This window comes from Myotis myotis, unplaced genomic scaffold, assembly GCF_014108235.1.
Source record: "Myotis myotis isolate mMyoMyo1 unplaced genomic scaffold, mMyoMyo1.p scaffold_m19_p_3, whole genome shotgun sequence".
NCBI lineage: Eukaryota > Metazoa > Chordata > Mammalia > Chiroptera > Vespertilionidae > Myotis > Myotis myotis.
Genome location: NW_023416335.1, coordinates 110,045,623 through 110,071,232, shown reverse-complemented (window position 1 = coordinate 110,071,232; position 25,610 = coordinate 110,045,623). Strand labels below are relative to the sequence as shown.

The window sequence follows — 25,610 nt, the reverse complement described above, 5'->3', positions numbered from 1 at the left end:
CCCCACAAGGTACTCTTGGGTGCCGCTGTGAGCCCCCCCCCCCCCCCCCCCCCGCTGGGTGCGCTCTTATCAGTGCGTGAGTGTGCTGCCCTGGCAAAGGGCCCCCAGTGCCTCTGTGGGCCACCACTGGGCACGCGCGAATCCAACCAAGGATGCAAGGCCCCAGCAGCAAAAACTGAGTCTGCTCAATCCACAGCTGCTGACCTCCAGACACAGCGTGCAGGCCTCCTGAGCCCATTGCCCCAAAGGTGGCTCCTGAGTGCCTCTGTGAGCCCCTGCTGGGTGCGCTCATATCCAAACAAGAGTGCACGGCCCCAGCAGTAGAAATTCAGACTTCCCACCCTCCCAACTGCCTGCCTACAGACACCTCAGTCATGTGGCTTCAGCACAAGGGACCCTCTAAGTGCACCGCCCTGGCAAATGGCCCCTGGATGCCTCTGTGAGCCGCAGCTGGGTGTGTGCGAATCCAACCAAAGATGCAAGGCCCCGGCAGCAAAAACTGAGTCTTCCTATATAACAGCCACTGACCTCCGGACACCACAGTTGTGCCTTTCCAGTGTGCAAGCCTCCAGAGCCCACCACCCCAATGGCAGCTCTTGGGTGCCTCTCTGAGCCCCCACTGGGCGTGCTCGTATCCAAGGGTGCACAGGCCCAGCAACATAAATTTGGTCTTCCACTTTCCTGCCTGCCTGTACACAGACACCGCAGTCATGCGGCTTCAGCGCAAGGGCCCCTCTGAGTATGCCACCCTGGCAAATGGCTCCCGGGTGCCTCTGTGACCAACTGCTGGGCATGCAAAAATCCAACCAAGGGCGCAAGGCCCCGGCAGCAAAAACTGAGTCTTCCTTCTCCACAGCTGCCAACTGCTGGACACCGCAGTCACACCTTTCCAGTACGCAGGCCTCCTGAGCCCCACCACCCCAACAGGCGGCTCCTGGGTGCCTTGTGAGCCCCCGCTGGGCACACACAATTTCAACCAAGGATATAAGGCAGCAAAAATTGGGACTTCCCTGGCTGCTGACCTCCAGACACCACAGTTGTGCCTTTCCAGCACACAAGCCTACTGAGCCTAATGCCCCTATAGGCGGCTCCTGAGTGCCTCCTTGAGTCCTCGCTGGGCGCGCTTGTATCCAAACAAGAGCACACGGACCCGGCAGTAGAAATTCGGGTTTCCCCCTTCCTGGCTGCCTACCCAAAGACACCGCGATCATGTGGTTTCAGCACGCAGGCCCCCTGAGGCAACTGCCCCAGCAGGCGACTCCCGGGTGCCTCTGTGAGCTTCTGCTAGGTGCACTCATATCCAACCAAGGGCGCAAGGCTCCAGGAGCAGAAACACAGACTTCCCCCTCCCCAGCTGCTGACCTCCAGTCACTGCAGTTGCAATGATCCACTGCACAAGCCCCCTGAGTCCGCTGCCCCAGCAGGCGGCCCCTAGGTGCTTCTCTGAACCACTGCAAGGCACAACCCTGGCCACTGGCATCCAGTCCCCACTGTAGCGCCGCTCCAGCACATGAACCCCCTGAACCCACTGCTCCAGCAGACAGCTCCTGGGCGCCTTTGTAAGCAGCAGCTGGACATGTGTATTCAACCAAAGGCGCACATTCCCCAAAGCAGAACCTGGGACTTCTCCCTCCATGGGGCCGGTGGCACACCACAATGGCTCCAATCCAGTGTGTGGCCCCACGAGCATACATCCCTTGCAGATGGCTCCTGGACCCTCTATGAGATGCCCATAGGTGTGTGCCTCTCCAACCAAGGGCACACAGCTCCCTCAGCAGGATCCACGACATCCCCCTCCCAGCTACCTACCTCTGAACATCTTGGTGAGTTACTGAGGACTTGCCTCCCTGGACAAGGTCACATTGTTTCAATCATAGTCTCCGAGATCCCCACATCCTCAGCTGCTGGATCCTGAACCCCCTCATGATTCAGAGAGGGAAATCACTATGGCCAGAGTCTCACTACCTCAACCACAGACTATAAGAAACCCACCCCCCCACACCCCCAATATCATGGGCTCCAGGACCCTCATAGTGAGTTGCAGAGTGACACTAATCCAGCAAGAGTCACACCACACCAGCCAAAGTCACAGTACCTGAGTCTCAGGCCCCGAGACTCCTTCCCGGGCCATGGACTCTGGGAACCCACAGTGAGCACATACCAGTGAGACCTCAACAACCTTTTCCACAAGAGCCAGAACCACAATCACATCCAAAACAGCTTGCACAACAAAGCCAGGGTGAGTCACATTGCCAATCCATGATGAGATTTCATCCACGAATAAGAAAGTAACATTCAAGATCCAACTACATCAAGAGAACCCAAATAGCTCAAGTAGGGACCTCCACTAGATCACCAAGCCCAGGAGTCCTGAGGGACCGCACCAGTAGCACCACTCCCAAAAGCAGTTGGATCTAAGACATAGAAACAATTAAAACATTAGAGCAAAAAATGGGGAGACAAAAAAAACAATCCCCAAAGGAAAGAAAAAGAAATCACCAGAAAGGGAGTTAAATGAGATGGAGGCAAGTAACATGTCAGAGAAAGGATTCAGAGTAATGGTTATAAGGATGCTCAAAGGCTGGATGAAAAATACACACAACTCAATGAGAATTACAAGAAGCTGAATGAGAATGTCACCAACATGAAAAGGAACCAAGAGAAAATGAAGAATAACATAGCTGCAATAAAGAACACAATGGAATGGTTAAACAGCAGACTAGAAGAGGCTGAGGACCGCATCAATGAATTAGAAGACAAGGTAGGAAAAAATACACAAACACAGCAGCAATTGGAAAGAAAACTTAAAAAGCAAGAGGAGGAGAGCCTAAGGGAGCTTTGGGATACCATGAAACAAAACAACATCCACATAATAGGAGTGCCAAAAGGAGAGGAAGTGGAGCAAGGAATAGAAAACCTGTTTGAAGAAATAATGACAGAAAACTTCCCTGATTTTGGCAAGAAAAATCCATGCAAATCCAAAAAGCACATAGAGTTCCAAAGAAGATGAACCCAAAAAGACCAACACCAAGAACCATCATAATTAAATTGGCAAACATCAACAACAAAGTAAGAATCTTAAAGGCTGCCAGAGAGAGACAGAAAGTTACCTATAATGGATCTCCCATTAGAATATCAACTGATTTCTCACCAGAAACACAACAAGCCAGAAGGGAATGGAATGAAACAAAGTGATGCAAAGCAAAGGACTGAAACCAAGAATACTATACCCAGCAAGGCTATCATTCCAAATTGAAGGTGGAATCAGGAGCTTCACAGACAAAAAAGAGCTAAGAGAGTTTATTACCACTAAGCCAGCAATGCAAGAAATGCTAAAGGGACTGCTGTAAAAAGAAGAAACAGAAGGCAAGAAGGAACACAAACATAACAAATAAAAATGGTGACAAACAGGTACTTATCAATAATAACATTAAATGTAAATGGATTAAATGCTCCAATCGAAAGACATAGGGTAAGAACCAAGATGGCATAGGTAAAAACATGTACTTGCTGCCTCCCACAACCTCATCAAAACTACAAGTAAAAGACAAAACATCGATCATCCAAAACCACAGGAAAGCTGGCTGAGTGGAAGTTCCACAATTAGAAGGAAAGAAAAAAGCACATTGAGACAGGTAAGAGGTGTGGAGGTGCAAAGTTGAAGAGGTGCGGTGTTGAGGAGGTGTGGAAGTGTGGAGGCACACGTGAAACAGGCTGGCAACTGAGTGCGCTGTTGTTTATTTTCAATCGTGAGGGAGATACAAGCTCCCGATTGCTCTGAACTCCAGTACCGGGCAACACTCTGGGGACCCAGACTCATACAGGGAGAAACTGGACTGTCTGGTAATGGGCTGGAACATGAGGGCAGCTTTCTCTCAGAGGTGCTTGCAGCGGTCATTGTTCCTGTGCGGGGGCACAGATCGTGGAGATGTGGGGACCTCTCCAATGCAGGGCTGACTGGCAGCCACTGAGGTTTGCTCCGCCCTGGTGATTCCCAGAGACCCAGCCCCACCCAATTTACAACCCCATCCAAGCTGTGCACAGTGGCTTTTGCATATGAATGGCCCGTCCTTTCACAGCATAAAACCTAACAAACTGCAGCTGGTCAGAGAGCTCCAAAACTTCCAAAAGAAGACCCAAGGCTGAGCAGCAGCAACTGGCATTGCTTCCTCTTAAATTTTTTGGAATAGTCTGAGAAGGATTGGTTTTAGTTCTTCTTTGAATGTTTGGTAAAACTCCCCTGTGAAGCCATCCGGTCCAAGGCTTTTGTTTGCTAGAAGCTTTTTGATTACTGTTTTAATTTCATCAGTAGTTATCGGCCTATTCAGGTTTTTTGATTCTTCCTGATTGAGTTTTGGAAGAACAAAGTAGGAGGGACCTCAATACCAGATATCAAGCTGTATTACGAAGCCACTGTTCTCAAAACTGCCTGGTACTGGCAAAAGAACAAACATATAGACCAATGGAATAGAATAGAGAACACAGAAATCGATCCAAACCACTATGCTCAATTAATATTTGACAAAGGAGGCAAGATCATACAATGGAGTCAAGACAGTCTCTTCAAAAATTGGACAGATACATTCAAAAAAATGAAACTAGACCACCAACTTACACCATACACAAAAATAAACTCAAAATGGATAAAGGAGTTAAACGGAAAACGGAAAACCATAAAGATATTAGAGGAATCCACAGGCAGCAAAATCTCAGACATATGCCAAAGCAATATCTTCACCAATACCACTCCTAGGGCAATGGAAACTAACGAGAAAATAAACAAATAGAACTACATCAAAATAAAAAGCTTCTGCACAGCAAAAGAAACCATTAACAAAACAACAGAAAACCCACTGAATGGGAGAACATATTTGCCAATGTTATCTCCGATAAGAGTTTAATCTCCAACATTTACAGGGAACTCATACAACTTAACAAAAGGAAGGTAAACAAACCCAATTGAAAAATGGACAATGGTCCTATATTGATACTTTTTGAAAGAAGACAGAAGGAAGGCCAAGAGACATATGAAAACAGGCTCAAAGTCACTAATCATCAGAGAGATGAAAATCAAAACAACAATGAGGTACCATCTCACACCTGTCAGAATGGCTATCATCAACAAATCAGCGAATGACAAGTACTGGTGAGGATTTGAAGAAAAAGGAACCCTCATGCATGGCTGATGGGAATGCAGATTGGTGCAGCCACTGTGGAGAACAGTATGGAGTTTCCTCAAAAAACTAAAAATGGCACTCCCATTTGACCTAGTAATACCACTTCTAGGAATATATTCAAAGAAACCAGAAACACCAATCAGAAAGGATATATGCATCCCTATGTTCATAGCAGCACAATTTACTATAGCTAAGATTTGAAAACAGCCTAAGTGCCCATCAGGAGATGAGTGGATTAAAAAACTGTGGTACATCTACACAATGGAATACTACACTACTATAAAAAGGAAGGAACTCCTACCATTTGCAACAGCATGGATGGAGCTGGAGAGCATCATGCTAAGTGAAATAAGCCAGTCAGAGAAAGACAAGTACCACATGATCTCACTCATATGGGGAATCCTATCTAATAAAAGAGAAACATGGTAATTAGCATACGTCCGCTACCCTTCCCATTGGCTAATCAGCGAGATATGCAAATTAACTGCCAGCCAAGATGGCGGCAGGCAGCCTGGCAGCTTGAAGCGAACATGAGGCTTGCTTGCTTCAGTGACAGAGGAAACCAACGTTCCCTGCCTGCTTTGCCGGCCTCTGAGCTTGCAGTTTGAAACATAGTTACAAATATAGAAGCTAAACAAAACCCCAGAAACCTGCTTTCAGCCCGCTGGGATCTCAGAGCTGGAGTTGATACAGTGTTTCAACTATAGAACCCAAACAAACCAGATACCTGCTTTCAGCAGCAGAGGCCTCAGAGCTGGAGCCAGAGCTAAAGCTGGCCCAGAATAAAAGAAAAAAAGGAGCAGTTGGGAGCTTCAGTCACCCGCCAGCCTGAAAACAGCCCTCAGCCCCTCACCCAGACTGGCCAGGCACCCCAGTGGGGACCCCCACCCTGAAGGGTGTGTGACCAGCTGCAACAGCCATCATCCCCTCACCCAGGCTGGCCAGGCACCCCAGTGGGGACCCCTACCCTGATCCAGGACACCCTTCAGGGCAAACCAGCTGGCCCCCACCCGTGCACCAAGCCTCTATCCTATATAGTAAAAGGGTAATATGCCTCCCAGCACTGGGATCAGTGTGACAGCGAGCAGCGCCCAAACCCCCTGATTGCCCTGCAGCTCTGTGTGTGACAGGGGGCGGGACCACAACCTCCCTATCCGCCCTGCTCTGTTCGTGACAGGGGAAGGCGCCCCAACCACCTGATCAGCTCTGCTCTGTGCCTGATAGGGGGGACCTCCCCAACCCCCTGATCGGCCCTGCTCTGTGTGTGACAGGGTGCGGCACCCCAACCCCTCCCCACGGGCCCTGCTCTGTGTGTGACAGGGTAGAGCCAAAACCTCCCCATCGGCCCTGCCCTGAGTGTGAGAGTGGCAGCGCCCCAACCCCCTGATCGGCCCTGCTCTGTGGATGATAGAGGATGGCGTCCCAACCCCCTGATCCGCCCTGCTCTGTGCGTGACAGGGGGGAGCTCCCCAACCCCCTGATGGGCCCTGCTCTGTGCGTGACAGGGTACGGAGCCCCAACCCCTCTGATGGGCCCTGCTCTGTGAGTGACAGGGGGCAGAGCCCCAACCCCCTGATTGGCCCTGCTCTGTGCATGACAGGGGGCGGCGCCCCAACTCCCCAATCGGCCCTGCTCTGAGCCCGACCAGGGGCTGCACTTAGGGATTGGGCCTGCCCTCTGCCAGCAGGTCGTTATCTCCCGAGGGGTCCCAGACTGCGAGAGGGCACAGGCCGGGCTGAGGGACCCCCCCCTCCCCCCCAGTGCACAAATTTTTGTGCACCAGGCCTCTAGTCTAAGGAATAAAATCAATGGAGAAACAAAATAGATCCAGAGACATAGAAGCATGAAACAGACTGTGGAATCTCAGAGGGAAGGTGGGGGAGGGAGGGTGGGTTGGAAGAGATCAACTAAAGACCTTGTATGCATATATGCATAACCCATGGACACAGACAATAGAGGGGTGAAGGCCTGGGGGGGGGGTTGGGGGTGGATGTGGGCTAGAAGAGGTCAATTGGGGGGGTGGGGACATGTGTAATACTTTCAAAAATAAAGATTAAAAAAAATAAAATACAAAAAAATTTCAAAAAAACATTTCATAACTTAATTTTTACAATATCCTGTTATACATAATTATTAATAACAAACTACAACGTTTGCTAATGATTGATTACTATAATTGTGTTGCATTCATTTCCCTTACATGTCTTATGGGCAGGTACACCATTTCTCTCCACTAATACTAGCAGTGAATATTTTAGCAGCCGGTTGCCACATCATTAGTCTTGGACTGACTTGTTTGGTGTGCGCAATAGGAAATATTTCACTTTCGGAGAACAAGAAAAATAGGTTTATTTGCATTACGCTTATTAATTTGTGCAGTTATTCAGTGTCTGGTAAGTTAATGTTCAAGAAAAAATATTAATTTTTATTAAAATATTATTTTTTTAAATAAAAAATACAATAAAAATAAAAAACACCAATTAAAAGACAACAAATAAATAGCATGAAATGAAAAAAATACATTTTCAAAGTAACCCCATAGAAGGAGTTCCAGGTGCCATGAAAATGACCCAGGCGATGGCCTGTTCACTGGTGAATAGTTCTCATCACTGTCTTGAGCAGCCCTGATTTGCTGGCCATTTTCCCTATCCCTAGGCTCAGCATCCTTCAGGCCCAACCCCCTCAGTGCTCAGCCAGACAATGTTTAAGCCCAACACCAACTGCACTTTTCCCCTGCTCAAGATCATTGTAGTTACTATTGGACATGTGGGCATTCAGATTGTTCACGTTTATCTCTGGGAACGTGGGAAAAGGAGATGTCTGCTTTTTAGTATACAAATACCTTCTGTTTGAATTTTGTATTATGAGGGGGAATTAATTTTGTAAAATGGCTTTGGGTTTTAGTCCTCCTTAGAAAAGCCATTCCCACTCTAAGATTATTATTTTTTTTATATTCTCCTGTTTTTCATTTAGTACCTTTACAGTTTTATTTTTAATATTTAAATCTTTACTCTATGTGGAGTTTATTTAAGTGAGAAATGAGATAAGGGTCCAATTTTCTATTTTTTTCTAGGTGGTTATCCATTTATCCCAATATATAGCATTGAAGAAATGATTTTCTTCCACACAAATAAAACCTACTTTTATCATACACTAAATACTCTGCTTTTGTGTATTTGTGGACTCTTTATTCTGTTCATTCATCTATTTAGGCACCACCTCACATTTTAATTAATATAGCTTTATAATGTATTTTTAATGTGTAGACTAGTTAATCCTCCCTCATTACTTGTTTTCAACCCTGGCAATGTCAAATTTTTAGAAAAATGTGTGCTGTAGAATCAGCTTTTTATTTCTTTTAAGAAAATCTTGTTAGTACTTTTACTGTGATACCATTAATTTTACAGGTTAATTCAAGAAAAATTGGCATCCTTCTGATAAGTGCAAGTGTCTTCTGGATCCCTCAACAGTTGTGGAAAGTTTTTTCCTCATGGATCTTGTATGTTTCTTTTTAAGTTTCTTATTACGTATTTAATTAAGGATCCAGATTAAATTATATTTTCCTCTGCTTCCTATGACTTCATTTAAGCTTCAATATTAAGTATTTATTCAAACAAACAGAAAACCATAGTGGTGTTAAATAGTATCTGGACACTCTAATTAAATCTTTCTCTTTAAATTTTGGACCATCATTAGATACACATGGAAAACTCATAAAATAGATAATCACCTTTATCTTTTAAATTTTTATTTATTGAACTTTAGAGAGAGAGGGGGAAAGGGAGAGGGGAGGGGAGGGGAGGGGAGGGGAGGGGAGGGGAGGGGAGGGGAGGGGAGGAGAGGAGAGGAGAGGAGAGGAGAGGAGAGGAGAGGAGAGGAGAGGAGAGGAGAGGAGAGGAGAGGAGAGGAGAGGAGAGGAGAGGAGAAGAGAAGGATTTGTTGTTCCAGTTATTCATGGGTTGATTCTAGTATGTGCCCTATGGGGATCAAACCCACAACATGGGCATATATTAGGACGACACTGTAACCAACTGAGCTACCCAGCCAGGGCTGATAATCACCTTTCTTTAATGATACTGTCTTCAAGAAGCAATTCATATCCATACATTGCACTTAAAGTATATATAATAATAAACACATTATTTAAATTATATGCCAGGTACTTATAACTTAAAGTGTTCAGTTTCCTCTGGAATAGTTAGCTGGCTGATATTAACTGACAAGACCCATGTCATATATAAAAAAATTGAGACCGACCACTGTGGCTTAGTTCATCGACCTATGAACCAGGAGATCACAGTTCCATTCTTGGTCAGGGCACATGCAGGGGTTCAATCCACAGTAGGGGGCATGTAGGAGGCAACCGATCAATAATTCTCTCTTGCCCTGACTGGTTTGGCTCAGTGGATAGAGTATCAGCTTGCGAACTCAAGGGTCCCAGGTTCGATTCCAGCCAAGGGCATGTACCTTGGTTGCGGGCACATCCCCAGTAGGGAGTGTGCAGGAGGAAGCTGATCGATGTTTCTCTCTCATCGATGTTTCTAACTCTCTATCCCTCTCCCTTCCTCTCTGTAAAAAATCAATAAAATATATTTTTTAAAAAATTCTCTCTTATTATTAACTAGAGGCCGATGCACAAATCTGTGCATGGTTGGGGTCCGGCCAACCCGCTACGATTGGAGCAAATTGGGCCGGGCCGGCCAGGGGGAGGGTATATGGGAGGTTGGCCCACCGGCCCTGTCCCTGATTGGGGGGGAGGCGATTGGGGGCGGAGCCAGTCAGAGGGAGGGGCCACAGGTGGTTGGCGGGCTGGCCCCACCCCCTGGTCAAACTTCCAGTTTAGGGGCAATTTGCATATTAGGCTTTTATTATATAGGATGTTTCTACCTCTCTCTCCCTCTCTAAAATCAATAAAAATATATTTTAAAAAATTTTGCTTGTAAAAAAAATGTAAGACACTTCACATTTGTGAGGCTGAAAAGCTTGGTAAGTGAAGATGGTGTACTCTTACCGGGACAGGATTCCCACAAAACTTCTCACAGGAGAGCCATGCAACAAGGGCTTCACATTGCCAAGCTGGCTCAAAAACTCTGTGGTTTCATTCACTCTGCCAACTCTAAATATCTGCAGGATGTCCACTGGGCTTTTACTGTAAGAATTAGAAGAAAAACAAAGTGAAAAATCATTATCAGCAGAAACCACAAAACAGCCCCAATGTCGGATGCAATGAATCATAACACATTTTATTTTCAAAATATTATGGAGCCATTCCAGCCATTAAAAAAAAAAATCACACTCAAAAATAAATAAAGCTATGAAGTAAAACTTATAGTAAAATATAAATTTTAATAGATTATAAAACTATATGCATAGTATGATCCAAAATATTATCATATATATGCTCATTCATTCACTCATGCATTCAATGATTAGACTCTGTGCCAAGTATCCTGCCAGGCACTGGAAATAAGATAACATGGTCTCTAGGGCTTCATGGAGATTACATTCTAATGAAAGATAAAAATCAACAAGTTAACAAATGCCTGATTTTAAGTGCTACTAAAGAAATAACCAGGGCCCTAGCCGGTTTGGCTCAGTGGATAGAGCGTCAGCCCGCGAACCGAAAGGTCCCAGGTTCGATTCTGGTCAAGGGCACATGCCCTGGTTGCGGGCTGGATCCCCTGTGGGAGGCGTGCAGGAGGCAGCCGATCGATGATGCTCTCTCATCATTGATGTTTCTAACTCTCTCTCTCCCTTCCTCTCTGAAATCAATAAAAATATATTAAAAAAAAAAAAGAAATAACCAGGCCCTGGCCAGTTGTTCACTGGTTAGAGTGTCGGTCTGAGGACAGAAGGGTTGAGGGTTCAATTCCCAGTCAAGGGCACCAACCTTGGTTGCATGTTCATCTCCGCCCCAGTTGGGGCAAGTGTGGGAGGCAATCAATCGATGTGTCTCTCTCACATTGATATTTCTCTCTCTCTCCCCCCTCCTACTCTCTCTAAAAGAAAATCAATGGAATAAATATCTCCAGATGAGGATTAAAAAACAACAAACCAACCAGGTTCAGAGAGAGGTGGTCAAGAAAGGCCTCTCTTTGGAAGTGACATGTATTGGAAGATGGTGTAGTACAGCGTTTCTCAACCTGTGGGTCGCGACCCCTTTGGGGATCGAACGACCCTTTCACAGGGGTCGCCTAAGACCATCGGAAAACACATATATAATTACATATTGTTTACAGTAGCAAAATTACAGCTATGAAGTAGCAGCAAAAATAATTTTATGGTTGGGGGTCACCACAACATGAGGAACTATATTAAAGGGTCGCGGCATTAGGAAGGTTGAGAACCACTGGTGTAGTACATATTTTAAAGATCTAACTGCTCATTGTAGGAAAACATATTGGATAGAGCAGGAGTGGCAAGAACATCAGGAAGGGTGTTGGTATAAACGAGATAACAGTGTTCTGCACTAAAGATGGCAGCATTGTAAAAGAAAACCAGTGGATTTTAACCAGATATTTGGAAGCAGAACAGACAGAACATGTGATGTGGGGATGAGCCAGAGAGAATCATCAGTGGCTCAGGGTGGGTGGCTAAAGTGGGGAAACAAGAGGAAAGACTGGGGGTACTACTGAGGGAAAGAGTTGTAGGTACCAAGGGGTTATGAAAGCTTATTGAGCACGTCTTCCCAGCTCCACACTCAGTGGTGTCAGGTCAGTAGCTTGATATGCGCTATGGTAGGAGTATTTACACCACAGAAATCAGCAAATATTATAAATCAGGACTTTTATTCGGAGAGCTGGCCTACTAGTACACTACTGGGTGAAGAGAAGAATCAATAATTCAACTTGGAATATGTTCTACAACACCAAAGTATTTACAGTGGTTATATAATCTCTGGGTTATCTCTGGGTGGGAAGATTTGGAGTGATCTTTCATTCTCTTCATGTTTATTGTTGTTAATCCTCATCCGATGACATTTTTTTCATTGATTTTTAGAGAATGAAAGGGAGGGAAGGAGAGAGAGAGAGAGAGAGAGAGAGAGAGAGAGAGAGAGAGAGAGAGAGAGAGAGATCAGTTTGAGAGAGACACATCAATTGGTTATCTCCAGCACATGCCCTGACTGGGGTGGGGATAACCTGCAACCCAGGTAGGTGCCCTTGACTGGGAATGGAACCTGCGACCCTTTGGTGTGCAGGCAACACTCTACCACTGAGCCACACCAGCCAGAGCTCTTCATATTTTTATATAGTCTCTAAATTTTCAACAAAGAATATAAATTTTAGAACAAAAATTTATTTAAAAAATCATTATTAGTGAAATGAAATGGAGAAATCTAATTTTTCCCAGCAGCAAAATCTTTCCCTAGGAAGAGGCTCACCTTTGTTGTATAAATACTTGGGGGCAGCAGGTGAGATCTCTAAGGGCTTGTTTGACTCACATTAGATGACTGAACTACACCCCCCTCCTCAGCTCCTAAGAACGTAGCTCTTCCTTCCCTTTGACTCCATGTTTGGCTTCTTTCACTCAACAAAATGTTTTCAAGGTCCGTCTGTGTTGCAGCATGTGCAAGCGCTTCATTCCTTTTCATGGCTGAATAATATTCCATTATATGTATATACCATAATTTTGAAAATAACCTTTGGACTTTTGAATAGTGCTGCTATGAACATTCATGCACAGTATCTGTTTGAGTACTTGTTTTCAGTTCTTTTGGGTCTATAAGGAGGAGTGAACTTACTGAGGCAAACGATCATTCTGTGTTTAATTTTTTGAGAATCACCAAATTGCAGCTGCACCACTTTACATTCCACAAGCAATGTGTGAGGGCTCCGATTTCTCCACATCCTCACCAACACGTATAATTTTCCACTTTTAAAAATATAACCATCTTAGTGGGTGGGAAGTGGTCTTGGGAATGGAATTTGAAGATGATCACCCAAGGAAGACAGAACATATTTTGAGATAGGTTTGAATCCATCCACAGGGAGGCATGGCTAGGTCTGGTTCTAGTGGAGTGCTGGAAAACCAACTCCTAACAACAGCAAAACCTACACGAGATCTAATTTGTAGCATTTATGATTCATGTGCTGCTATGAACATACACATATTTTTTTGTATTTTAAAATCTTAATTTAGGTGCATTTTCTTATGTAACACCCTTCAAACACAAACTTAAATACCCTTTTGATTTAAATTTTTAAAATTTAATTCTCATCAAGATTGGGTAACTTTGAAATCCGAGCAGAATAGTAGGGAGTGTTTCCAAGCATAGCATACTGCCTATTATAAACACATACAAAAGCAATTGGTCATCACAACACAGTTATCTTATTACTGAGAATTAATGTATCTAGGTAATTGTGGCAATCGGCTTTGTATCCATATCTGAAAAAGCATTACAGAAGAACAGATCTACACACGTTTCCTTATGCTTACCTGCAATTATTTTGCAATACCTCTTCTCTAACTCTTAAAAATTCCTCCGAGTTCTGTTCCACATGTTCAATCTTGCATCTCAAAGCTCGGTATTTGGCCAGAAATGGCGGGTTGGGTTTGGACAGATTAGTTTCACAGACATTAACCATGTCTCTTATTAGCTGTGGATAAAAATGATACACAGATGTTAGAATTACCACATATACAAATATTTATATCACATTACATTTTCTCAAAAAGATTGGAAAATAACCTTTATTCTCCAAACCTTTTTGTTTGTTAATCCTCACCTGAAGATATTTTTTTCCATTTATTTATTTATTTATTTATTTATTTATTTATTTATTTATTATTTTTTAGAGAGAGTGGAAGGAAAGGAGAGGAGAGAGAGGATGAGGGAGGGAGGGGGGGAGAGAGAGAGGATGGGGGGAGAGAGAGAGAGAGAGAGAGAGAGAGAGAGAGAGAGAGAGAGAGAGAAACATCAATGTGAGAGAGACACATCAATTGGTTGCCGCCCACACATGCCCTGACTGGGGCAGGGATGAACATACAACCAAGGTATGTGTCCTCGATTGGGAATCGAACCTGAGACCCTTTAGTGTGTGAGCCAATGCTCTTACCACTGAGCCACAGCAGCCAGGACTATTATCCAAAGCTATTTATTTATTTATTTTTGTTAATCCTCACCGAGACCCAAGGATATTTTTCCATTGATTTTCAGAGAGTGGAAGGGACGGGGAGAGACAGAGAGAAACATCTATGTGAGAGAGACATATTGATCGGTTGCCTCCTGCAAATGCCCCAACTAGGGCCGGGAGCGAGCTTGCAACAGAGGTAATGTGCCATTGACCAGAACTGAACCCAAGACCCTTTAGTCTGCAGGCCAATGCTCTATCTATTGAGCCAAACCGATTAGGACCAAAGCTCTTGATTAAAATCTGCCTGTACAATAGGTGGCATATTTTTTTAAGGGTTTTTTTTCTTTATTGATTAAAGTATTACATATGTGTTCTTATTCCCCCATTGCCTCCCCACCCCAGTCCCGTTCATGCCCTCACCCTCACTCCCTGGTGTCTGTGTGCATTGATTATGCTTATATGCATGCATACAGGTCCTTTGGGTGATCTCTCTCCTTTACCTCCACCCTCCCCTACCTTCCCTCTGAGGTTTGAGCATCTGATCAATGCTTCACTGTCTCTGGATCTGTTTTTGTTCATCAGTTTATGTTGTTCATTATAATCCCCAAATGAGTGAGATCATGTGATATTTATCTTTCTCTGACTGGCTTATTTCACTTAGCATGATGCTCTCCAGCTCCATCCATGCTGTTGCAAATGGTAGGAGTTCCTTCCTTTTTATAGTAGTGTAGTATTCCATTGTGTAGATGTACCACAGTTTTTTAATCCACTCATCTGCTGATGGGCACTTAGGCTGTTTCCAAATCTTAGCTATGGTAAATTGTGCTGCTATAAACATAGGGGTGCATATATCCTTTCTGATTGCTGTTTCTAGTTTCTTGGGATATATTCCTGGAAGTGGCATCACTGGGTCAAATGGGAGTTCCATTTTTATTTTTTTGAGGAAACTCGATACTGTTCTCCACAGTGGCTGCATCAGTCTGCATTCCCACCAGCAATGCATGAGGGTTCCCTTTTCTCTGCATCCTCTCCAGCACTTGTCATTTCTTGATTTGTTGATGATAGCCATTCTGACAGGTGTTAGATGGTACCTCATTGCCGTTTTGATTTGCATCTCTCGGATGATTAGTGACTTTGAGCCTGTTTTCATGTCTCTTGGCTTTCCTTCTGTCTTCTTTCGAAAAGTATCTATTTAGGTCCATTGCCCTTTTGATTGGGTTGTTTAATCTTCCTTTCGTTAAGTTGTGTGAGTTCCCTGTAAATGTTGGAGATTAAGCCCCTATTGGAGATAACATTTGCAAATATGTTCTCCCCTGCAGTGGGCTTTCTTGTTGCTTTGTGGATGGTTTCTTTTGCTTTTTATTTTAATGTAGTCCCATTTGTTTATTTTCTCTTTAGTTTCCATTGCCCTAGGAGCTATATCAGTGAAGATATTGCTTTGGCATATGTCTGAGATTTTGCTGCCTGTGGATTCCTCTAATCTGTATATATAAAAGGCTAATTTGCAAAGTGTCCCCTCGAGAGTTCGACCGGGAGTTCCATCGCTTGCTATGATGTGCGCTGACCACCAGGGGGCAGTGTGGAATAAAGGAAGGCCCTGGCGGGCAGCCAAAAGGCTCTGATCGGCCCTGATCGCCAGCCAGGCCTAGAAACCCTATCCATGCACAAATTTCATGCACCAGGCCTCTAGTATTTTTATTGTTTCCCATCTTTCATTTAAGTCCTTTATCCACTTTGAGTTTATTTTTGCGTATGGTGTAACTTTGAAGTGAACTGGACCAGCAGCCTCCCTACATCTGGACCCCTTGTTATACGGGATGATAAATGTCCTCATTTTTTCAAGTCAGTTTCAACTTTGTTTTTTTGCAGAAAGAATCCTAACTCATCTCCTTATGTGAAAAACTATTTTACAGGGTAGCAATTCTAAACATATTTACAACTGTACTACTATTCCAATACATTACAGTTTGGAAATGTGGTTCACAAAAACTCCCCCAAGGACCCAATGCATTCTAAAATGGCTCAGCAATTTATTTTTGAGCAAACTCTATAGATAACTTCTATGATTCAGTGTTAACTTATTCATCAGATTTGAAAACACCTATCCCAATGTATTTTATTTTTTTATTCATTTTTATTTTATTATTATTTTTTAAATCTTTATTGTTCAGTTCAGATTATTACAGATTTCCTCTTTTCCCCCCCATAGCTCCCCTCCACCTGGTTCCCACTTCACCCCAGGCCCTCGTCCGCTCTCCAATGTCCTCGTCCATAGGTGTAAGATCTTTGTCCAATCTCTTCCCGCACCCCCATATGCCTTTCCCCCCAAAAATTTGCAGTCCGCTCCCTTTTCATGCCCCTGATTCTATTACAGTCACCAGTTTATTCTATTCATCAGATTTTTTATTCATTTGATATTTAGATTCACTTGTTGATAGACATGTATTTGTTGTCATTTTGTTGTTCATAACTTTTTATCTTTACCTTTTTCTTCTTCCTATTCTTAAAGAATACCCTTCAGCATCCTATCTAATAAAGAGGGAATATGAAAATTGACCGTCATGCCATCACAAAGATGGAGGCACCCACAGCCACAAGATGGCAACGCCTAGTCCCCTCAGCCCTGCCGGAGTCCCACAGTCCTTTCAGCCCAGCCAGGTGGGCAGCAGGTGCACAGTGCAGCCAGACCTTCCCTTAGCCCCCCAGCCACCCAGGGCCAGCCTGAGGCAAAGGAAAGCCTCAATGTCGGTTGCCCAGCTGCCTAGGGCTGGCCCGAGGCCCCAGCAAGTCTTGGATGTTGGTTGCCCAGCAACCCAGGATGGGCCCAAGGTGCAGGCAAGCCTCAGATGGCAGCTGTCCAGCTGCCCAAGGCCACCCGAGGCTCAGGTAACCAGGTCGGCTGAGGCTTGCGCTGCTGGCAATGGCAGCAGCAGAGGTGTGATGGGGGCATCGCCTTCTCCTGATTGCCGGGTTGCCTCCCGCCCCTGAGGGCTTGTGGACTGTGAGACGGGGCAGGCTGGGCTGAGGGACCCACCATCCAGTGCATGAATTTTCATGCACTGGGCCTCTAGTTTCATATAATACTGGTTTGGTGGTGATGAACTCCTTTAGCTTTTTCTTGTCTGTGAAGCTCTTTATCTGACCTTCAATTCTAAATGATAGCTTAGCTGGGTAGTGTAATCTTGGTTGTAGGTTCTTGCTATTCATCACTTTGAATATTTCTTGCCACTCCATTCTGGCCTGCATAGTTTCTGTTGAGAAATCCTCTGACAGTCATATGGGTATTCCCTTGTATGTAACTGTTTTTCTCTTGCTGCTCTTAAGATTCTCTCTTTGTCTATTGCCCTTGGCATTTTAATTATGATGTGTCTTGGTGTGGTCCTCTTTGGATTCCTCTTGTTTGGCGTTCTCTGTACTTCCTGGACTTGTAAGTCTATTGCTTTCACCAGGTAGGGGAAGTTTTCTGTCATTATTTCTTCAAATAGGTTTTAAGTATCTTGCTCTCTCTCTTCTTCTGGCACCCCCATAATTTGGATGTTGGTACGCTTGAAGTTGTCCCAGAGGCTCCTTACACTGTCTTCATGTTTTTGGATTATTTTTTCTTTTTGCTTTTCTGGTGGGTGTTTTTTGCTTCTTCATATTTCAAATCTTTGACTTGATTCTTGGGATCCACTAGTCTATTGTTGAATCTCTGTATATTATTCTTTATTTCAGTCAGTGTATACTTAATTTCTGACTGGTCCTTTTCCATTTTTTTGGTATACTCACTAAGATCCTTGAAGGTCTCACTAAGTTCCTCAGAAGTTTCTAGAAGATTCTTGAATAACCTTACAACTGTGGTTTTGAATTCTATATCCAGTATTTTGTTTTCTTCCATTTCTTTCCTTTGTGACATCTTTCTTTGTCTCTGCATTTTGGCTGCTTCCCTGTGTTTGTTTCTATGTATTGGGTAGCTGCTAAGTCTCCTTGAGTTGATAGAGTGGCCTTGTGTGGTAGGTGTCCTATAGAGCCCAGTGGCTCAACCTCCCCAATCACCTGAGGTGGACACTCTTATTGCACACCTTTGTGGACTGTGTGCACAGACTTGTTGTAGTTGAGCCTTGATTGCTATTGGTATCACTGGGAGGAATTGACCTCCAGACCAATTGGCTGTGAGGACCAGCTGTGTCTACAATGGAAGAGCTGCTGTGCAGGAGACCCCTTATGGGACAGGACTTGCTTCAGTGGGGCTTTGGTGCTCACTGAGTCTGCCCCTTGAGTGTGTCTCTTATGGATGTGAAGAGTTGTAATCTGGTATGGTCTCACACTGACCACTGGGTACACTGCCTCTTGGATCTCCAAGGAGGTGCAAAGTCATCTATTTCCTGGGACCACCCAGCAGGAGCTACAGAGCTGAAGATTCCTCCTCTTTGTATCAGGTTTGGAAGTGCCAGATGAGGCACAGCTATGAAGCAAGGCAGGCTGCTTCCTGTTTGACAGGTTTTAGGCTGAGAAAGGACAGGCCATTCATATGCAAAAGCCACTGCACACAGCTTGGTTGGGGTTGTAAATTGGGTGGGGAGGGGTCTCAGGGAATCACCAGGGCAGAGCAAACAGCAATGGCTGCCAGTCAGCCTTGCACTGGAGAGGTCCCAACGCAGGAACAATGACCACTGTGAGCACCTCTGAGAGAAAGCCGCCCTTGCGTTCCTTCCCCAATGCCAGACAGTCCAGTTTCTCCCTGTATGTGTCTGTGTCCCCCACAGTCTCACCCAGAACTGAAGTTCAGAGCAAGCTGGAGCCTGTATCTCCCTCCCGATAAAAAAAGCAGTGTACCAGGGTGCCAGCCCATTCTGGGCCTCTACACCTCCTACCAGTCTCAATGCACTTTCTTCTTTACTTCTCTAGTTGTAGAACTTCCACTCAGCCAGCTTTCCTGTGGTTCTGGATGATAGTTGTTCTGTCTTTTAGTTGTAATTTTGATGTGGTTGTGGGAGGCAGCAAGTACAGGTATTTACCTATGCCGCCATCTTGGTTCTCTCTATTTATTTTTTTAATCCTCACCCGAGGACATGTTCAGAGACATTAAGAGAGAGAGAGAGAGAGAGAGAGAGAGAGAGAGAGAGAGAGAGAGAGAGAGAGAACACATTGATGTGAGAGAGAAACATCAATCAGTTGCCTTCTCTATGTGCCCCAACCGGGGATTGACCTTGCAACCCAGGTGCATGTCCTGACCCAGAATTGAACCGGCAACACTTCAGTGCCCTCCAATCAACTGAGCTGCTCCACCTGAGCTCCCCCAATATATTTTAAATGGAATTCTATATTCCAGAGATTTACCTGGCAGAGGTCCTCTTTCTTGGCTAATAGTCTCAGGCTAACTTTTTCAGTAGCTATACCTCTGTGAGGTATTAATCTGTAGAAGTCACTCATCATCTTTTGCAATTGTTCTTCAGTCTCTCCACTTTTCAGTGCTGCCTTTATTAGGAGGAGAATTCCCTCTGCCTTGCTTACCTTTAAAAGGAAGATGACATATGCTTATTAAAATTAGATCTTGATAATCACAGAGAAAGTGAAGAAATGTATAAAAATAGCTAAAACCATTGTTAGATATGTTGCAATGGTTAGTTTTCTGGGCATGGGTCATAAAACAAATGAAAAGTTTACTAGAGATGTATCTTGGTTACGATGATAATGCCACAAGGAGTTTTCCAAAACTGGGCTCAGCTTAACTAAAGGAAAGAACCAGAGTCTTCAATATCTAATATATATATATATATATATATATATATATATATATATCCTATCTAATAAAAGAGAAACATGGTAATTGGCGTACGACTGCTACCCTTCCCATTGGCTAATCAGGGCGATATGCAAATTAACTGCCAGCCAAGATGGCGGCCGGCAGCCAGGCAGCTTGAAACTAACATGAGGCTTGCTTGCTTCAGTGACGGAGGACTCCAACGTTCCCCGCCTGCCACTGCAGGCCTCTGAGCTGGCAGTTTGAAACATAGTTACAAAAATAGAAGCTAAACAAAACCCCAGAAACCATCTTTCAGCGAGCCGGATCTCACACCTGGAGTTGATACAGAGTTTCGATTGTAGAACCTAAACAAACCAGATACCTGCTTTCAGGAGCGGAGGCCTAAAAGCTGGAGCCTCAAAGCTAAAGCTGGCTCAGAATAAAAAAAAAGAAAAAGAAAAAAAGGAGCAGTTGGGAGCTTCAGTCCCAGCCTGAAAACAGCCCTCAGCCCCTCACCCAGACTGGCCAGGCACCCCAGTGGGGACCCCTACCGTGAAGAGTGTGTGACCAGCTGCAAACAGCCATCATCCCCTCATCCAGGCTGGCCAGGCACCCCAATGGGGACCCCCACCCTGATCCGGGACACCCTTCAGGGCAAACCAGCCAGCCTCCACCCATGCACCAGGCCTCTATTCTATATAGTAAAAGGGTAATATGCCTCCCAGCACCGGGATCAGCGGAGCCGCGAGGGCTCCCGGCACTGGGATCAGCATGACAGGGGGAAGCGCCCAAACCCCCTGATCGCCCTGTGGCTCTGTGTGTGACAGGGGGCGGGGCCACATCCCTATCGGCCCTGCTCTGTTCCTGACAGGGGAAGTGGCCCAACCCCCTGATTGGCCCTGCTCTGTGCCTGATAGGGGGGAGCTCCCCAACCTCCTGATCACCCTGAGGCTCTGTGTGTGACAGGGTGCAGCGCCCCAACCCCCCACCCCACGGGCCCTGCTCTGTGTGTGACGGGGTAGAGCCATAACCTCCCCATTGGCCCTGCCCTGAGTGTGAGAGTGGCGGCGCCCCAACCCCCTGATAGGCCCTGCTCTGTGGGTGATAGAGGGCGGTGCCCCAACCCCCCCACCCCACGGGCCCAGCTCTGTGTGTGATGGGGTAGAGCCATAACCTCCCCATCGGCCCTGCCCTGAGTGTGAGAGTGGCAGCGCCCCAACCCCCTGATCAGCCCTGCTCTATGGGTGATAGAGGGCGGCGCCCCAACCCCCTGATCCGCTCTGCTCTGTGTGTGACAGGGGGGAGCTCCCCAACCCCCTGATGGGCCCTGCTCTGTACATGACAGGGGGGAGCTCCCCAACCCTCTGATGGGCCCTGCTCTGTGCGTGACAGGGGGGAGCTCCTCAACCCCCTGATGGGCCTTGCTCTGTGCATGACAGGGGGGAGCTCCCCAACCCCCTGATTGACCCTTCTCTGTGCGTGACAGGGGGGAGCTCCCCTACCCCCTGATCGGCCCTGCTCTGTGCGTGACAGGGGGCAGCGCCCCAACCCCCTGATTGGTCCTGCTCTGTGCGTGACAGGGGGCGGCGCCCCAACTCCCCAATCGGCCCTGCTCTGAGCCCGACCAGGGGCTGCACCTAGGGATTGGGCCTGCCCTCTGCCACCCGGGAGCAGGCCTAAGCCAGCAGGTCGTTATCTCCCGAGGGGTCCCAGACTGCGAGAGGGCACAGGCCGGGCTAAGGAACCCCCCATCCCCTCTGAGTGCACAAATTTTTGTGCACCTGGCCTCTAGTCCTATTTAATAAAAGAGAAACATGGTAACTAGTGGCCCGGTGCACAAAAGTTTGTGCACTCGGGGGGAAGGGGGCGTCCCTCAGCCTGGCCTGTGCCCTCTCGCAGTCTGGGACCCCTCGGGAGATAATGCCCTGCTGGCTTAGGCCTGCTCCCGGGTGGCAGAGGGCAGGCCCAATCCCTAGGTGCAGCCCCTGGTCGGGCTCAGAGCAGGGCCGATTGGGGAGTTGGGGTGCCGCCCCTGTCAAGCACAGAGCAGGGCCGATCGGGAGGTTGCAATGCCACCCTCAGTCACACTCAGGGTAGGGCCGATTGGGGGGTTGGGGAACTGCCCCCTGTCACACTCAAGGCAGGGTCGATGGGGAGGTTGCGGCGCTACCCTGTCACGCACAGAGCAGGGTCAATCAGGGGGTTGAGGAGCTCCCCCCTGACTCACAGAGTAGGGCCGATAGGGGAGTTGGGGCACCGCCCCCTGTCACACTCAGGGCAGGGCGGATCAGGGGGTTGGGGCGCCGCCCTCTATCACCCACAGAGCAGGGCCAATCAGGGGGTTGGGGCGCCTTCCCCTGTCACGAACAGAGCAGGGCGGATAGGGAAGTTGTGGCCCTGCCCCCTGTCACACACAGAGCCGCAGGGCGATCAGGGGGTTTGGGCGCTGCGCGCTGCCCCCTGTCACGCTGATTCCGGTGCCGGGAGGCTTCTCGGCTCCACTGATCCCGGTGCTGGGAGGCATATTATCCTTTTACTATATAGGATAGAGGCCTGGTGCATGGGTGGGGCTTGCTGGTTTGCCCTGATGGGTGTCCTGGATCAGGGTGGGGGTCCCCACTGGGGTGCCTGGCCAGCCTGGATGAGGGGATGATGGCTGTTTGCAGCTGGTCACACACCCTTCAGGGTTGGGGTCCCCACTGGGGTGCCTGGCCAGTCTGGGTGAGGGACTGAGGGCTGTTTTCAGGCCGACTGAAGCTCCCAACTGCTCCTTTTTTTCTTTTCTTTTTAATTCTGGGCCAGCTTTAGCTCTGGCTCCTGCTATGAGGCCTCTGCTGCTGAAAGAAGGTATCTGGTTTGTTTTGGTCCTATAATCGAAACAATGTATAACTCCAGCTCTGAGATCCCGGGCCTGCTGAAAGCAGGTTTCTGGGGTTTTGTTTAGCTTCTATATTTGTCACAATGTTTTTTAAACTGGAAGCTCAGAGGCCGGCAAGGCAGGTGGGGAACGTTGGAGTCCTCCGTCACTGAGGCAAGCAAGCCTCATGTTAGTTTCAAGCTGCCTGGCTGCCGGCCGCCATCTTGGCTGGCAGTTAATTTGCATATCTCGCTGATTAGCCAATGGGAAGGGTAGCAGTCATACGCCAATTACCATGTTTCTCTTTTATTAGATAGGAGATATATATATATCTATGTCCACAGAGAGAAGAATACTCATGTAATAGTAGGAAACTTGCTTTTAACATAAGACATTTAGAAAGATGTCAGAATCAAACCAGGAGCAAAACCCACCAAAACATGTGTCAAATTACACAAGTACTTTTTGGAATTTATCCCAAGAGACCTTTTTATTGTTTTTTTGCCCTCAAATAAATCCATTTAATTCCACAGAGGAATTGTCTGTATTATTTAAATATGACAATGTAGTTGCACAAGTTGGACCATTGGGAACATTTTCTTTCATTTGCTTTTCAATAGCATATAATTAAGAAGAGCAAGTTCTGAAGGGCTAGGAACCTGCCTGCCTTTCCCTCGGATGGTCAGAGGCACAAGGTTCTGAAGCAGGTACTACAGAGGATATTAGAGACTGAGTATCTAAGGAAGGACCACGAGCACCACGTCTCTCAGGCCTGCTCTAAGTCTCTTGACCCAGAGGAACAGGCTTCCTAATGAGCCAATCTTTGATCAGCTCTCATGTCTGACATTTTACATGTGGAAATGCCTGGTTTTCCTTTCTTTTTTCTTTTTTTTTTTTTTTTTTAAGATATATTTTATTCATTTTTTACAGAGAGGAAGGGAGAGGGATAGAGAGTTAGAAACATCCATGAGAGAGAAACATCCATCAGCTGCCTCCTGCACACCCCCTACTGGGGATGTGCCTGCAACCAAGGTACATGCCCTTGACTGGAAACAAACCTGTGACTCTTCAGTCCACAGGCCGACGCTCTAGCCACTGAGCAAAACTGGTTAGGACTCCTTTATTTTTTAAATATTTTTTTATTGATTTCAGAGATGAAAGGAGAGGGAAAAACAGAAACATTAATGATGAGAAAGAATCATTGATTGGCTGCCTCCTACATGCCCCCACTGGGGATAGAGCCTGCAACCCGGGCGTGTGCCCTGACGGGGAATCGAACCATGACCTCCTGGTTCATAGGTCGACGCTCAACCACTGAGTCACATCGGTGGGGCTGTTTGGTTTTCTTAAAAGCTCATCTCCCCTCAGTATTCTCCTTGTCCTCTACTCCAGCATAAGAAAAAAGAAGAGGAATGCATCAAAAAACAACTGAACCAGTGCTCAAACAGAAGTGGTACCATTAAAGCAAAGAAACCAGGAAAGCAGGTTTGTCAGGTTAGAGGCTCTGTTTCAAGGATATGCATGACTTACATCGTTAAGACTGATCCTGCTCATGGACTCCAGGAGTGTGTGCTCCAGGTGGCCGAGAGCCTCTGCCCAAATCATCTCCACTAAATCGCTCACCTCTTGGCTCAGAGTGCTTGAATGTATTACCTCCTCCAAAAGCAACTGCAACAAACAGCAAAACAATACCAACAGAAAGTTTTCATGGGTAGGTTTATTTTTAATGGAGATGATTAGAGTCATGAGAAGAAATAATTATAGCCAAGAAGAGCCACCTGCACTCAAGTAACTGTTAATACTCAGGCCTCATTTTTCTGCTCAGCTCTCCCTCCATCTCCTCTCTATACCCTTTCTCTGTCCCCCTTCTCTCTTTTAGTCCCATATTATTTTTCCTTTTGCCTTTTTCTTCACCCTACCAACTATAGGCCTGCCAGTGGAATTAGAAGTTAAGTGGTATTAAGGGTTAAGGCCCCTGACTCTTGGCCTAGGTCAGTGGTTGGCACACCGCGGCTCGCGAGCCACATGCGGCTCTTTGGCCCCTTCGGTGTGGCTCTTCCACAAAATACCACATGCGGGCTCGCACGTACAGTGTGATTGAAACTTCGTGGCCCATGTTCCAAGCCTGTTGAAACATCGCCAAGAAAATAATTCTGATATTGACATTTGCTATTTCAAAATAGCACTTTTAAATATGAGGGAAGCTTTTCTCAACAGGTTTCAGGAATTCAGAAACAGCAAAGCGACGTTAGCCTTTGTTAAAAAACCTCTCAATGCTACTGTAACAGAATTAAATTTTTCTCCCTTTAATATTGACATTGGCAACTTTGAAATGCAATTGCTGGATTTAAAAAACAAAGAACTGTGGAGCTCGAAATTTGAACGTCTTTGTGCTGATATAGAAATATTGGAGAAAAACAAATGTGAACTTAGTTCATAGCACAAGTGGTCTGCTTTGAAAGACCTGGAGAAGGAAGATATGTTGATTTTTAACACCTGGAATAGTATTCCTGACTCACATAATCAACTGAAACAACTAGCGTTTGCTGTTCTTTCCTTATTTGGGTCTACATATTTATGTGAACAATCATTTTCAAGCATGAACCTTATCAAGAGTAAATTGAGAAGTCGTCTTATTGATGAGAACCTGGAATCGTGACTAAAATTAAAAACAACATACAAACCTGACTTTCCCAAACTTTTCAAGGAGATGCAAGGCCATTGTTCACATTAGTGTTTGTCAGTCATTGTCATGATTTAATTTTATGGATATT

The 25,610-nt window shown here is 46.0% G+C and overlaps 1 protein-coding gene across 9 annotated transcripts in view; it reads right to left on the bottom strand.

Annotated features, from left to right (window-relative positions):
• Positions 1 to 25,610, bottom strand: part of PARP4 (poly(ADP-ribose) polymerase family member 4) — a 126,103-nt gene that overhangs the window by 86,409 nt on the left and 14,084 nt on the right. For 8 of the 9 annotated variants that reach the window (XM_036298619.1, XM_036298620.1, XM_036298618.1 and 5 more), the window contains 4 exons: positions 24,367 to 24,504; positions 19,574 to 19,747; positions 13,617 to 13,777; positions 10,189 to 10,326 (listed from right to left, as the gene is read on the bottom strand). In XM_036298619.1, coding sequence (XP_036154512.1) covers positions 10,189 to 10,326; positions 13,617 to 13,777; positions 19,574 to 19,747; positions 24,367 to 24,504 — 611 coding nt within the window. The remainder of the gene's footprint in view (positions 1 to 10,188; positions 10,327 to 13,616; positions 13,778 to 19,573; positions 19,748 to 24,366; positions 24,505 to 25,610) is intronic. The other variant, XM_036298623.1, reaches the window with a different exon arrangement.